The sequence below is a fragment of the Arachis stenosperma genome, chromosome 7 (genome assembly GCF_014773155.1).
Source record: "Arachis stenosperma cultivar V10309 chromosome 7, arast.V10309.gnm1.PFL2, whole genome shotgun sequence".
Classification (NCBI taxonomy): Eukaryota; Viridiplantae; Streptophyta; class Magnoliopsida; order Fabales; family Fabaceae; genus Arachis; species Arachis stenosperma.
The window spans coordinates 90,943,288-90,955,732 of NC_080383.1; the positions used below are offsets into that span (position 1 = coordinate 90,943,288).

At 32.7% G+C, this 12,445-nt stretch overlaps 4 protein-coding genes across 5 annotated transcripts; 1 reads left to right on the forward strand and 3 right to left on the reverse strand.

Annotated features, from left to right (window-relative positions):
* Nucleotides 1–408: 408 nt before the first annotated feature.
* Nucleotides 409–2,589, reverse strand: LOC130941772 (uncharacterized). Of its 2 annotated transcripts, XM_057870361.1 has the most exons (8): nucleotides 2,453–2,589; nucleotides 2,272–2,384; nucleotides 2,137–2,208; nucleotides 2,025–2,060; nucleotides 1,533–1,578; nucleotides 1,355–1,442; nucleotides 814–871; nucleotides 409–737 (listed from the first exon to the last, which is right to left on the reverse strand). In XM_057870361.1, exons 1-8 carry the CDS (start codon nucleotides 2,493–2,495, stop codon nucleotides 696–698), a joined length of 498 nt encoding a protein of 165 aa, XP_057726344.1. In that variant the 5' UTR covers nucleotides 2,496–2,589; the 3' UTR covers nucleotides 409–695. The 2 variants fall into 2 exon arrangements, with proteins under 2 accessions (XP_057726344.1, XP_057726345.1); XM_057870362.1 differs by lacking the exon at nucleotides 2,137–2,208.
* A 604-nt stretch (nucleotides 2,590–3,193) lies between these two features.
* On the forward strand, nucleotides 3,194–5,455 carry LOC130942084 (DCC family protein At1g52590, chloroplastic). Its single transcript, XM_057870769.1, has 5 exons — nucleotides 3,194–3,657; nucleotides 3,748–3,805; nucleotides 3,916–4,023; nucleotides 4,207–4,299; nucleotides 4,385–5,455. Exons 1-5 carry the CDS (start codon nucleotides 3,468–3,470, stop codon nucleotides 4,464–4,466), a joined length of 531 nt encoding a protein of 176 aa, XP_057726752.1. The 5' UTR covers nucleotides 3,194–3,467; the 3' UTR covers nucleotides 4,467–5,455.
* LOC130940133 (RHOMBOID-like protein 5) lies at nucleotides 5,249–6,660 on the reverse strand. The gene is made up of 4 exons (XM_057868182.1): nucleotides 6,407–6,660; nucleotides 6,150–6,313; nucleotides 5,415–5,850; nucleotides 5,249–5,324 (listed from the first exon to the last, which is right to left on the reverse strand). Exons 1-4 carry the CDS (start codon nucleotides 6,658–6,660, stop codon nucleotides 5,249–5,251), a joined length of 930 nt encoding a protein of 309 aa, XP_057724165.1.
* A 360-nt stretch (nucleotides 6,661–7,020) lies between these two features.
* Nucleotides 7,021–10,323, reverse strand: LOC130942083 (probable polygalacturonase At3g15720). Its single transcript, XM_057870767.1, has 9 exons — nucleotides 10,267–10,323; nucleotides 10,045–10,164; nucleotides 9,692–9,829; nucleotides 8,920–9,090; nucleotides 8,705–8,728; nucleotides 8,109–8,398; nucleotides 7,517–7,625; nucleotides 7,327–7,443; nucleotides 7,021–7,251 (listed from the first exon to the last, which is right to left on the reverse strand). The coding sequence occupies exons 1-9, from the start codon at nucleotides 10,288–10,290 to the stop codon at nucleotides 7,021–7,023; spliced, it is 1,224 nt and encodes a 407-aa protein (XP_057726750.1). The 5' UTR covers nucleotides 10,291–10,323.
* Nucleotides 10,324–12,445: the final 2,122 nt, after the last annotated feature.

The following is a 12,445-nucleotide window of genomic DNA, read 5'->3' on the forward strand; positions in this document are numbered from 1 at the left end:
TCTATGGAAAGAGAGACTATACACGTGTACTGAATTTGGACCTCAATCTACATCTAACAAAGCATTAATCATCAATAATAACAAAACTTTAGTAATGTTTATATATCAAAATTGGATTTAGTTGAAGCGTAGGTATGGGTTAAAAGAATGAAAAAAAAATAGTTCTTTGCTCTTAATATATGCAAAAGTAAAAAAAAAAAATCAATCTTACACATTTTTTTTTAATTTACAAAGCATCAATATATTAGTAAGGGAAAGGGGGTTGCTGCTCCAATTGCTTGGCAGAGCATCAGCGCTCTTCATCTTTGCTACAGGGTGTGCAAGCGAATTCCCCTCTCTTGTAACCCATACGAACAGGGTCAACTTACCATAGCTTTGGACCTGCTTTAATATGCATCACACAGAAAATTAACATAAAAAGCATAAACCTTTTTTTATTGTATGAAAAAGAATGAAAAAGTAATAGTTCTTTCGAAGCTCTTAATATATGAAAAAAAAAATCAATCTTACACTTTTTTATTAAAATTTACAAAGCATCAATATATTAGCTAAATTTGTGTATAAATTAAAGGACAATTAATATCCTGTAGCATCAGGGCATTGGATGAAGCAACGTGTAATGAACAAGTGGACAAGTAGGAACAGCTATAAGGAGGTTTGGTTTTGATTTTTATTTTGATTTTTATTTGCCGTCTTCAAATGGTGATGAGCAACCCCAATGTACCAATGAGGACATACTGCAATGAAGAAAGAAATAGCTTTAGCACAGAAAATCACTATGGGGTTCACCAAAAACAAGTTGCATAGACAAACCTTAATGATAGGCTTTTCCGTCAAGATAATTGTGACCCAACCAGCATAAGGTAAGGACCTGCATTAACAAAATATATCACAGACACTTCATTGAGTTGTCGTGTCCGCTTGTCGGACACATTTTGAACACGATATTCATCGACATTCGTCCGACACGTGTGTCTGTCGTGTCCAACCGTGTCTTAATAAAAAATAAAAAATTCTTCTTCGGATACACTTGGACACACCTAAATACCATCACGTGTCAGTGTGTCCAATTTTATTCTTAACATGTATTTTTAAAATGAGTTTAGAAATAATATATATTATTATTTATTAAAACAAAAAATATTTCAAAAACTTTTATATAATTAAAAAAAGATATTAAAAATAATTAAAAAATTATTTTATATTTTAAATACATACCATGTCCCTATATCTTATAAGATTTTAAAATTCGTGTGTCCGCGTGTCCCGTATCGTATCGTGTCCCGTGTCCGTGTATCATAGACCATAAGCAATGATGATATGAATCAAATATGATAACATGAGCTATACATACCCAATAGCTCTTCCCATAATGTGGTGCCTTTGTAGCCAAAGCTGACCTTGAGCATACAATACCCTGTCATCACCCTCGTTGCCATCTCCTGCCCAACACAACACACCACGCAAACACATGAAATATATAAAGAGAAACTAATTTTCTTGGTGAGAATATGCCAAGTTTTAACAAGTACCTTTGGTGAGAATATCGACCTCCCCAGTATCTTGTCTTTCATGTACCTTCAAAGTTCAAAATGATCAGGCCTATTAGAGATATAACCATTAATGTTACCTTTTTCTATCAGTTTAAACTTTTGGAATGAGTGATTTCATGACATGGTATCAAAGCTTTATGTCCAAAAGGTCAAGAGTTTGATTCTTGGTGAATTCCAAAAGTAGAAAAATAGCATAAGACAAATAAAAGAGAAAAGAAGGCCTATACAAAATCAAACAAACCCAAAAGAGACTTTTGTTTGAGGGGGAGTATTAGATATATAACTGCTAATAAAAGAGAAAAGAAGGCCTATACAAAATTAACCCAAAAGAGGCTCTTGTTTGAGGAAGAGTATTATAGATATAACCATTAATGTTATAGCTTAAACTTTTTGGATGAGTGGTTTCATGACAAGGCCAATGAGATGGGTTACTAATGAACTAATTATAAGCAGAGCAGAGTGTTGTGTTACCTGAATTACGCGATGAACAATGGGGATGTCACGCCCCTGATAACCAAAAGGAAAATAATAAGCGAATAAGCAAATTAAAGGCATAGAAAAGTGATGGATGGAGTGAAGTTACATCAACATTAAAGACAAGAATGTCGCCTGCGCGAATTGGATCTTTGCTCATATACAAGAATAGGATGTCCCCCTGCATACGTAATAATAAGCTAAGTCAATGAATCAATTTTTAAGGAAGAGATAGATGACATACCCGCTTGAACGCTGGTTCCATGCTTCCAGAGAGAACCACCACCACAGGAGATTCAGTGCCACTCATACACACCAATGCTTTCCATATTATCAGTGCAGACCCAACAATCATGCCTGAAAAAGTGTGTGTAATTGTATTGTATGTACTCTAAAAAAACAAGACTTGGAGTAGAGGAACAAACCGAGTGTAATAGCTTTCATGAGCTGCTGGCGAATCCACGTCATTCCTTCTTTCTCTTCTTTCTGATGACTCACACTCTTCAATTCAATTCAACCGTGTTATGATCTTCAAAGAACTTTACCCTCTTTTTATTTGAAGTATTCATTCTTTGGCACAACATAACACAAGGTTGACGCAGTATATTTGCACCTATCCAATTACAATGTGACAACACATTCGAATTCGGTCACACCTCTTCCAACTCATACGTTACATTCTTGGCTGACTCAAAACAAATACTTCCAAAATCTAGAAAACATTGACTACAACTTTTCTGTCATTCTTTTTAGTGGAAACAAATGAAGGAGCTCATTGTTTATGGTACAGTGTAAAATTAAACGGAGCCCTAAAAAAAAAGAATGCTAGGGTTAACAATTTTAGTATTTTGTAATTGAAATTACATCTAATAATGAGAAATCACTCACTTTCTTTTTGATGATTAAGTACTAGACAGAAAACACAAAAATTACTGGTACCCTAGACTTTTCCAAAACAAAAAAAAAATTGAGGAACAGTTTGGTGCTAAAACAGAAACATGCTAAATTGATGATTTTAATCCAACATTCCAACCTTAATATCCCACAAGAGTTCCCTTTTGTTTTATCTCCCAAGCAGTTCTGGTATTTTACTCATCCATGTGGATCCATGCTATAAGGCCACGTCACTCCCAACACAACTTTCTTTTAACCACAAACTCCATATAATTCTAGCCATGATTTGGCATCTTAATATTGATTTGGGCTGAATTTATGATGATAATAATAATAAACGCTTAAAAGTTCATACAAAATCTAAATAATGACTGACAAAAGCTTAAATCACATTAACTTTATGGTGTTAATTAGTATGACCTTATGCCTTAGATGAATTAGCTCTTATCCTCACGAATTCTGCTGAATTTCTTGTGGGGGTTATTGAAGTTTCAGTTTTTATTTCACAGCTTGCAGGCAATTCAGTGTTTCAACTTCCAAATATCAATGGCTCTTCAGCTTCATGTTCCTGTTTGTGCTGGGCTCTTGAAGTCAAGGTCAAGGGTATGCTCACTGCCACAGCGAAAAGTGAGTACCTTTGCTACTCTTTCGCAACCCCGAAGCGATTCAGGGAACTGGGTTGAAGCTACAAACACTTTCTTCCTCCAAGACAAACGACCCATCATGTTGTTTGACGGTAATCTACCCTCAAACCTCAATTATCATCCCTTCATGTTTCAGTAATCAAGGTGTTTGATAAAAGTCTTTCCTTGTAATTGTCACACAGGTGTCTGCAACTTGTGTAATGGTGGTGTCAAGTTCGTTCGTGATAACGATCGGAATAAGTAAGCCATCTTGTTTTCTTTTCGTGTAAAATGTATAGCCTTCTCTTTTTTATGATTTCACAGAACAATTTAGTCTCTTGTAGTCTTACATATTGTTCACTTTTGAACAGAACAATCAGATATGAAGCTCTTCAAAGTGAAGCTGGTAAAATGTTACTTAGGAGATCAGGAAGGGCTCCTGATGACATCTCAAGTGTTGTTCTTGTTGAAAAAGACAGGTACTTTCTTGAAAGTTTTAGTATTATTCAATTTTAGACCAGTCTATGTAATTTGGTCGGATTTCCATTGTCTTTCTAACCGAATGTGTTCTTATATATAGTCATTGTGAGGAAAGAGGAAATTGCTAAAAAGATAAATAAGTAGTTGAACTCTTGTGACTTTTTGGTTGATTATTATTCTAGATCATACATCAAGTCAGAAGCTGTATTGAAGATAATGGAGTACATAGACTTGCCCTTTCCTCAGCTTGCTGCACTTCTTAAATTAGTGCCTCTGTGAGTACCATTTTCCCCTTCACTTTGCTTTTTTTTAGCTGAATGGGAATAGGGTCATGACATATCCCATGGATGGCTTCTGCAGGTTTGTGAGGGATTTTGTTTATGACAATGTTGCAGACAATCGTTACAATGTTTTTGGTCGTTCAGAATCATGCGAAATATAGCACTGTCTTGCATTAATATATACTGGCAATAATATGCTATGTTTAGAAAATAGAGTTCTTTGTTGTTAATATCATTATAGAACTATAGTAGTAGAATATTCTCAATTGAAGCACCAAAGTTTCCTCAAATCTTTCAGTTTAATTTTTCTGTATACTGCATAGCAGGAAGTTTTACCTATTGATTTATATAATATAGATGGAAAGAAGAAAATCAATTCATAACAATACTATAGTTGCAATTTCAAGTTCAGTCTTGTTCTGAATAATAAGGAAGGATTGTAAAAGTAACAACTAACAAGTGTCAAATATATTATGTGCCGTAAATATATGTAAAGTAACCACATAAAAATGTATTCCAATAAGTTTCTGTGTTCTGGTTTAACAAATAACTTAAACCGAAACCTCAACTGAGTGAAAAAATCTACATACAACTGATCCAAGAAGTAGAAGCAAAGAACATTGTGAATAAATGGTAACTAATGCACTTGAATACTATTTTACATCCCATAAATGAGGTCAACATTATATTCAATAAGTTTCTCAAGCCTTGTATGTGGGAAGCCAAAGGCATACACTGATTTGATACACGTGTAGCTAGCAAGCATGTCAAATAATTTCATGCTGCAGTTTGGCTGCTATTTCTTCTGGATTGAGCAGGAATAATACAATCATGCCCTGCAATGAAGAAAGAGTTGCAGACTAGGACATATATAGAGAGAGAGAGAGAGAAAGAGAGAGAGATACATGTGGAAGAAGTGGCTTTGGCGTGTGGAATGAGGCATTCATCTTGGTGACTTTTTTAGGAAGGAAAAATCCTCTGGCTTTCCTATGTACAATCTAGCTAGGCAATAAGCATATCTGGCAATATGAGATATCATCCATTAATTGAATTACATGAGTTTTAGATGAATTAATTAAGAAAAAAAGAAAGGGATTTAATTTACTGACCCGATGAGTAGGATGATGACAGAAGACACCATGAAAAAGTACTGATAGCATTTGTATTTAGCTTTGTGTTTGATATTACAGCCTGCAGGCACATACTTGCGGCTAACATATCCATATTGAGGTCGCATCAAGAGAACAAAACCCAGGAAAAAGCCGGCCAGAAATCCTCCTATATGAGCTGAATTGTCCACGTGGGGAAGAAATCCAACGGCCAAATTTAGGCCAATGATGATCAATAAACTTATAAGAGCTGCACACTTGTTTGCATAGATTGTCCAGTTTGTTAGAAGCTCGGAAAGCATGGCTCCCAGAAGACCGAAAAGCGCACCGGAGGCGCCAACCGATATGGTCTTGGACGTTGCCGTGTTTTTCAAATGTATGAGAGACAACAAACCTCCACCAAAACCAGAAAGCAGGTACAAGGCTCCGATTCTCACTGCCACAAATGATGATGATGACAATGATTTCATGATTGTATGAAAAAGAAAATGAAGAAATTAAATGCTTATTGTTAGAATATAAAAGAAAATCAACTTATCCTCTTTAACGAGGATACCATGGCTATGATACCATGTTAGAAAGGATAAGAGAGAGTAATAGAGAAACTGTTTATGTGTATTCAAGTTGTCTATTCAAATTATCTAGAATGATACAATATAGAAGGGTATTTATAAGAGCTATAATCTCCTATAATAAATATTCATATATACTAAATAATTATATTCTAATACTTACAGAATCCGAATTCCTCCTCGAGGCGAATGCCTATGAAGAGAAGGCTGAACATATTGGCGACAACATGGACAACTCCGGCGTGAAGAAACATGCAGGTGAAGAAACGCCATGCTTGGTGTTTCTCCAAGACTCCATCCTCTTCAAGAGCGCCTAATATCCGCAGGCTGCATGGATGGATGCATGAAGAGTGTTGTCAAAGAACAATAAACGAATGATTTGGACGAAGAAGAAAAGAAAAGAAAAGAAAAGAAGCGTACGTGCGGGTAGAAGGGCCGAGGAGAGGGTTTTCCCGGAAAGGTTGGAAGGAGAATCTGCCCAAATGTTTTGAGAAGAGACATGAGTCTTTGTTCAAGTAATCTGGACAATCATTGAGGTACATGGTGTAGACGAACATGCCTATGTTGCTAACGAATATTACTGGGACAAGCCATGACATCCATTGCTCTCCCGGCGGTGGATGCCAATGTCGGGCCGCCTCTATGTCCGGCGAGTGCGGCGCCTTCTTCCCCATTATTATGCCTCACAATTCACAATAACAACCTATCCCTCATTACTAATTAATTATTAAGGGAATGGATGGCGCCCTTTGTCTACCTGTTAATTTAGGTAACTCAACTTCCCTTCTTCATTTTCTTACATTATCTTTTATATTCATCTAAATATATCCTTATGTTTCTATTTCTTGCAACAATGTCAAGCTAGGATGTTATTTTATTTTCTCCAAACACATGAATTATTTTTACAAATAATAATGGTACAACACCAATCTAAGAAACTATATATAATTATCTCAATATTCTATATCCAACAAGTAAAGATTATTTAACAATTGATGAGATCTGTTTTATTCTGAATGGAGGAAGGTGACTTGTCACTTGAGCAAGCATTTGACGGCAGGTTTGGTGTGGGAGGCAGTTCCATGGGCGTTGTGGCAAAAGGAATACACTTTCCTCCCTGGAACCGCATGCTGTATATACACACGATCAAGCACAATATTGTAGCATCCCACGTTTTGGTCGCAACTCAAATTGATCGCTTCATCCATCAATGATGTTCCAATAATTCCTTTGTATGTTACATCGCTCACTCTAATCGCTTGAGTCTATAATTCAACAAAAAATAATTATTTCTTTTTATTGAAATAGAATCATTAGTATTAATAGTGTATGTTAATTACCTTGTTTTGGCAGTCCACCCTATTAGGGCAATAAAATTGGTCAATGATAATGGGGCTATTGGCACGAACAAACTTAATCTTCTCAAATGTGATATTCCTGGCATATCCAGCTCCACCCTATTAGATATAATAATGTATTACTACATGTGCATGACCCAATTTGCCTGATTAATTACACATATATACATACCTGCCAAGTCTTGATCCTTACTCCAGTCATTGTTTCAGTCAAAGTACAATTATACACATGCACGTCCTCTACAATGTCGGTTTCACCTCTTGTTCCCAGTGATCCAATGCTGCAGCACCCAAAATTAAATACAATGTTTTCATAATTGACCATTAATTAAACAATTCCCCTGTGTTACTAACAACATTCTCCCAACTTCTATCAACTTTTATTTATAATGGTGTTTAATGGAAGTGTCTTTGTGAATGTGTCTAATAAAAATATTTTTTTATGACTATGTTTAATAGAAGTATTTTTATAGATATATTTTCTGAATGTATCTCTTTATATGAAAATGTTTGGTAACCAAAGAAACTCAGCCAAAAATAGTCATTACTTGTCTTATTTAGCATTTATTAATTGTCGTGACAATTAATGAATGTTAAATAAAACAAGTTCTGATTGTTTTTTTTGTCTACCTAACATTATATGTTTAAAATATAATAATTAATTATTGTTGATAATAAATTGGCAGATAATATGTTGGTACCCTATATTTTTTTTTTAATTAAATTAAGCAAAAGATCGGGTCGGGTCGGGTCGGAGTAGGAACCTGATACCATGGCCTGGACCGCATGTTATAGCAAATATTTTGATGTGTGAGGATCCAGCACTAATAGCAACACAGTCATCCCCGGTTGCAATGTAAGAATTAAGGACTTTAATGTTGGTAGAACCAGAAATATCAATGCCATCGGTGTTGGGGCTTGTTCCCGGAGCAATGAGTCGCAGGTTAGAGAGAGTGCCTCCGTTGCAGCTTGTTAGAGTTATATGGCTTCTTGCCGGGTTAAGACTAGTCAATCCTTTCCATTGAAACCGGTTGCATCTATTCAGTGTTATTGCCTGTTGAGAACAGAGTCCAAAAACAAGTTTCAATCTATTTATCTTTTGGTGAAAACTGGCCTGCAGTTATCTATATACGAGACTTCTCAACTAACAACTTCGCATGAAGATAATTGCACGTGAATTTTTTTGTGAAAAAAACTTCACGTAAAGTTGATATCTAAGAGCTGTTAGATAAAAATTTAGTCAAATCATCTAACGGTTTTCAGGTATCAACTTCATGTGAAGTCAACTGCACCATAGTTTTCACCATTTTTTATTTATTTTGTAATAACAAATAATTCCACAGCTAGATAGTATGCTTACTGTTGGTGGACGACATTTTGTCCCCTGCAAAAAGTTGTCATAAATAAAGAACTCATGAAAATTTGAAAATGTATAAAAAAAAAAGGTGATTAATTGAATATTGTAATATAATTTGACATGTATAACTAAATTTTGGTATAATAATTTTTTATTATTATTGCATAGTGAGTTTTTACCATGAAAAAAAAAAACAGAGAAATTTATAGACTGCTTACAGGTGCTGGATTTCCCAAGCAAGGCTGTTGCCACCAGATAGAACCTCGACCATCAATTGTCCCTTTTCCACTGATAATTAGACCATCCACTGAATTAAACCCAAGCCACGTGTTTATGTGGGACCCAGCATATTCCGATTTTGTTTTAGGTGCAACTATGTTCCCTAACACCTGATCACGATAATGATAAATACAGGTTCTCATCAGATCAACAGTAGGGGAATTCCAATCAAAATGGAACTAAATATTAGAAGTTAGGCTCTCAAACGGGCTACTCAGGTTCATTTAGCTCCGGTTTATTAAGCGTGTGGATTAAATGAATTGGTTCATTTAAATTCGTTTTATTTGTGGGCTAAAATTGTTTAATTCGAATTATTTGTGGTCAGTTCGATGGGTTAAACGGGTCAATCTGTTTATCATTTAATTTTATTTTTTTAAAAATATTTTGATAAAAAATATTATTTTCATGTCAAAATCCTTTAAAAATAATATTTTTTAATTAATAAGTCAAATTTTCGAGTTTGATCGAAAGAAATATCAATTAAAAGTACTTTTTTTTAAAAAAAAATGTAAAAAAATTAACGGATCACCCGTTTAGCCCGCAGGCTAACCTGTTTAACCCGTCATTTTTTTCGGGTTAACCGAGTTTAGCCTGTTTAACCCGAAATTTAAAGGAATTTAATTTTAGACACAAAGTTTGCCTATTTAAATGAATAAAAAGGGCTGACCTGAGGGGTTTAGCCCATTTTGAGTATTAAAAGGAAGTATGGACCTGAATATAGGTATACTTAGATTTGCATGGACCGTTGAAGGAAAGAGGCTTTAGCATGAAGGTCTTCCCTGCTGGTATTATAAGCTTAGATATATCTCCCTTGCTCGAACACACTGCTTTCCACGCCTTCTCAAACGCCTATGTATATCTCTTTATTAATATTTGAGATAAGAAATGTAATTCAAATAAGGTGAAAGCTCGGGTGCAGTCGATTTCACGTGAAGTTGATACTTGAGAACTGTTAAATGATTTAACTAATTTGACTAAATTTTCATCTAACGACTATCAGATATCAACTTCACGTGAAGTCGACTTTACCTGAGTTTTCACCTTCAAATAAAGTTATTAGTTACCGGTGAATCGTTGGTTTGTCCATTTCCAACTGCTCCATATTGTAACACATTGAAACTTGGTGTCACGCTCAATCCTGCTGTAGCCACACTCAGAATTACTATAACATCCAACAATAACTCCTGGATCAAATAATATGTTAGTTGAAACAAGCTAATTAAGAATACATATATATCATGAAAATGTAGAACTTGATAACTAATTAAGATCGATCTCATACTCACCATTGTAATTGTCTTGGGCCACATGATGACACCTTCAACAGTCTTGTGTGTTATATGTATAAACCCCCTAATATCCTCTCCTATATATAAGGAAGGGAACCATGCATCTGCATTGTATTTGGACGCTGATTTTAGACGTTAATTTAATTTAGCTTTCTCTTTATTGATAAAATAAACACTACTTACGTTCCAAGATTATTATTGCCAATATACGTACGTACAAGATTCTTGTTTAACTCTGTTAATGTTCTTTGGGTGTATTAATAATTGAGATATATATATAGAGGAGTGTTAAAGGACCAACACTTTTGTTAAATTTTGACCAACAATTAACTATCAAAAGAAAATTGAATGATTCTATACTATTAGATGTAATCTCATACCATTAAAAATATTATTAATGGTTAATTAATGGCTAAAATTTACAAAATCTGTTGACCTTAAACTTTCACACACACACATATATATATATACATATATATATATATATATATATATATATATATATATATATGAAGTAGGGTTGTGGAAAATTAAACTGTACACAAGCTAGTTGGAAAAACACATGGCCTAATGGAAATTAAGACATTATTTCCACAGTAAGCACATGAAGCAAATTACATCCCTACGTCTTCTTCGGAACTTCTACACAATTAGCTTCTTCATTTGCACTCAATACCCATGTAAGTAAACTTCAGTAAGTACAACATAAAAAGGATTGATATTGATCTAAGGATCAAAAGAAATCGTCTACTTTGATTTCAAAGCACGTTTAGTTATCTTCCATTGGAAATAAAATTAACTACTTGTAAAATTTATTACCGAAAAAAAAAATTTGCCTCGACGTAGGTTCCAATTGTCCTTGATTTCTTGCGTAGCAAGGTTAATTGCTTTCTTGAGTATTATTTTTTTTATTCTTCTTAATAAAAATTACGAAAGAATAAGACAAAAAAAGATGAAAATTTTTTATTATACATTGTTGTTGTACATTATAGAAGAATAATACTATTTATTTATACTAATTATTAAATTAATTTTAAATTTTAAAATTAGATAAAATAATCAGAATTTTTAAATAATTCTATTAGAGAAAGATAAATATAACTAATTTAGAAAAAAATAAATATAATAAATTTTGTTTCTAGAAAAAAGATAAGATAATAAATAAAAATAAAATAAAAATTTAATACTTGTATCATCTTAACTAGCATATGGCTATGCCCTTCAGGATATATTATTTTAAGATAAGTTTTATTTTAGCGTCAAATATGTTGATGTAGCGCATTTTAGCGACATTTTTATACTTTTTTTAACATTTTTTAAAAAAATATATTGTATAATCTATCATACATAAATTAATATTTAATGATTATTTATGTTAAAATTTGTCAATAATTTTAATATTTTATTTTATATTTTTTTTTAAAATATCATGATTTTTTTTATATTTTCATGAATCAATAATTTTAATATTTTATTTATATTCTTTTAAAAATTATTATAATTTTTTATATTTTTGTAAATATTATATATAATATTTTATTTTACTAATATATGTAAGTTTTAGAATAAGTATGTTGACGTAGCGTGTGCTAGTGCTAATCTACATGTTAATGCTATTTTTAGAAAATATTATGCACTAAATAATTAGATTTGTTAACATTTAATGATTAATTATTGTCAAATTTGTCGATCATCATCATTTGCATTCTGGGAATAAGTATATTGATGTGGCGCATCATGGTGTGTACATTTTTTTTTTCAACTATTTTTTAAAAAAGTATTATGTAGTTAATCATACACAAATTAATATTTAATGATTATTTATATTAAAATTTGTTAATAATTCTAATATTCTATTTTATATATTTTAGTAATTATTATGATTCTTTTTTATATATTCTAGTGATTCAATCACCAATAATCAATAATTCAAATTCAACAACAGATTATATTTTTATTTCAAGCATATTTATGGTAGTACATTCTGGTGTCAGTTTGAATACTTCTCTCTGTTCTCAATTAATTTTTAAAAAGTATTATGTAATCAATCATACATAAATTAACATTTAATAATCAATTATATAATATATGTTGAGATTTTTAATAATTCTAAATATCATCTCTTTTAGTAATTATTATGATTATTTTTTTATATTTTTGTAAATTAATAATTTTA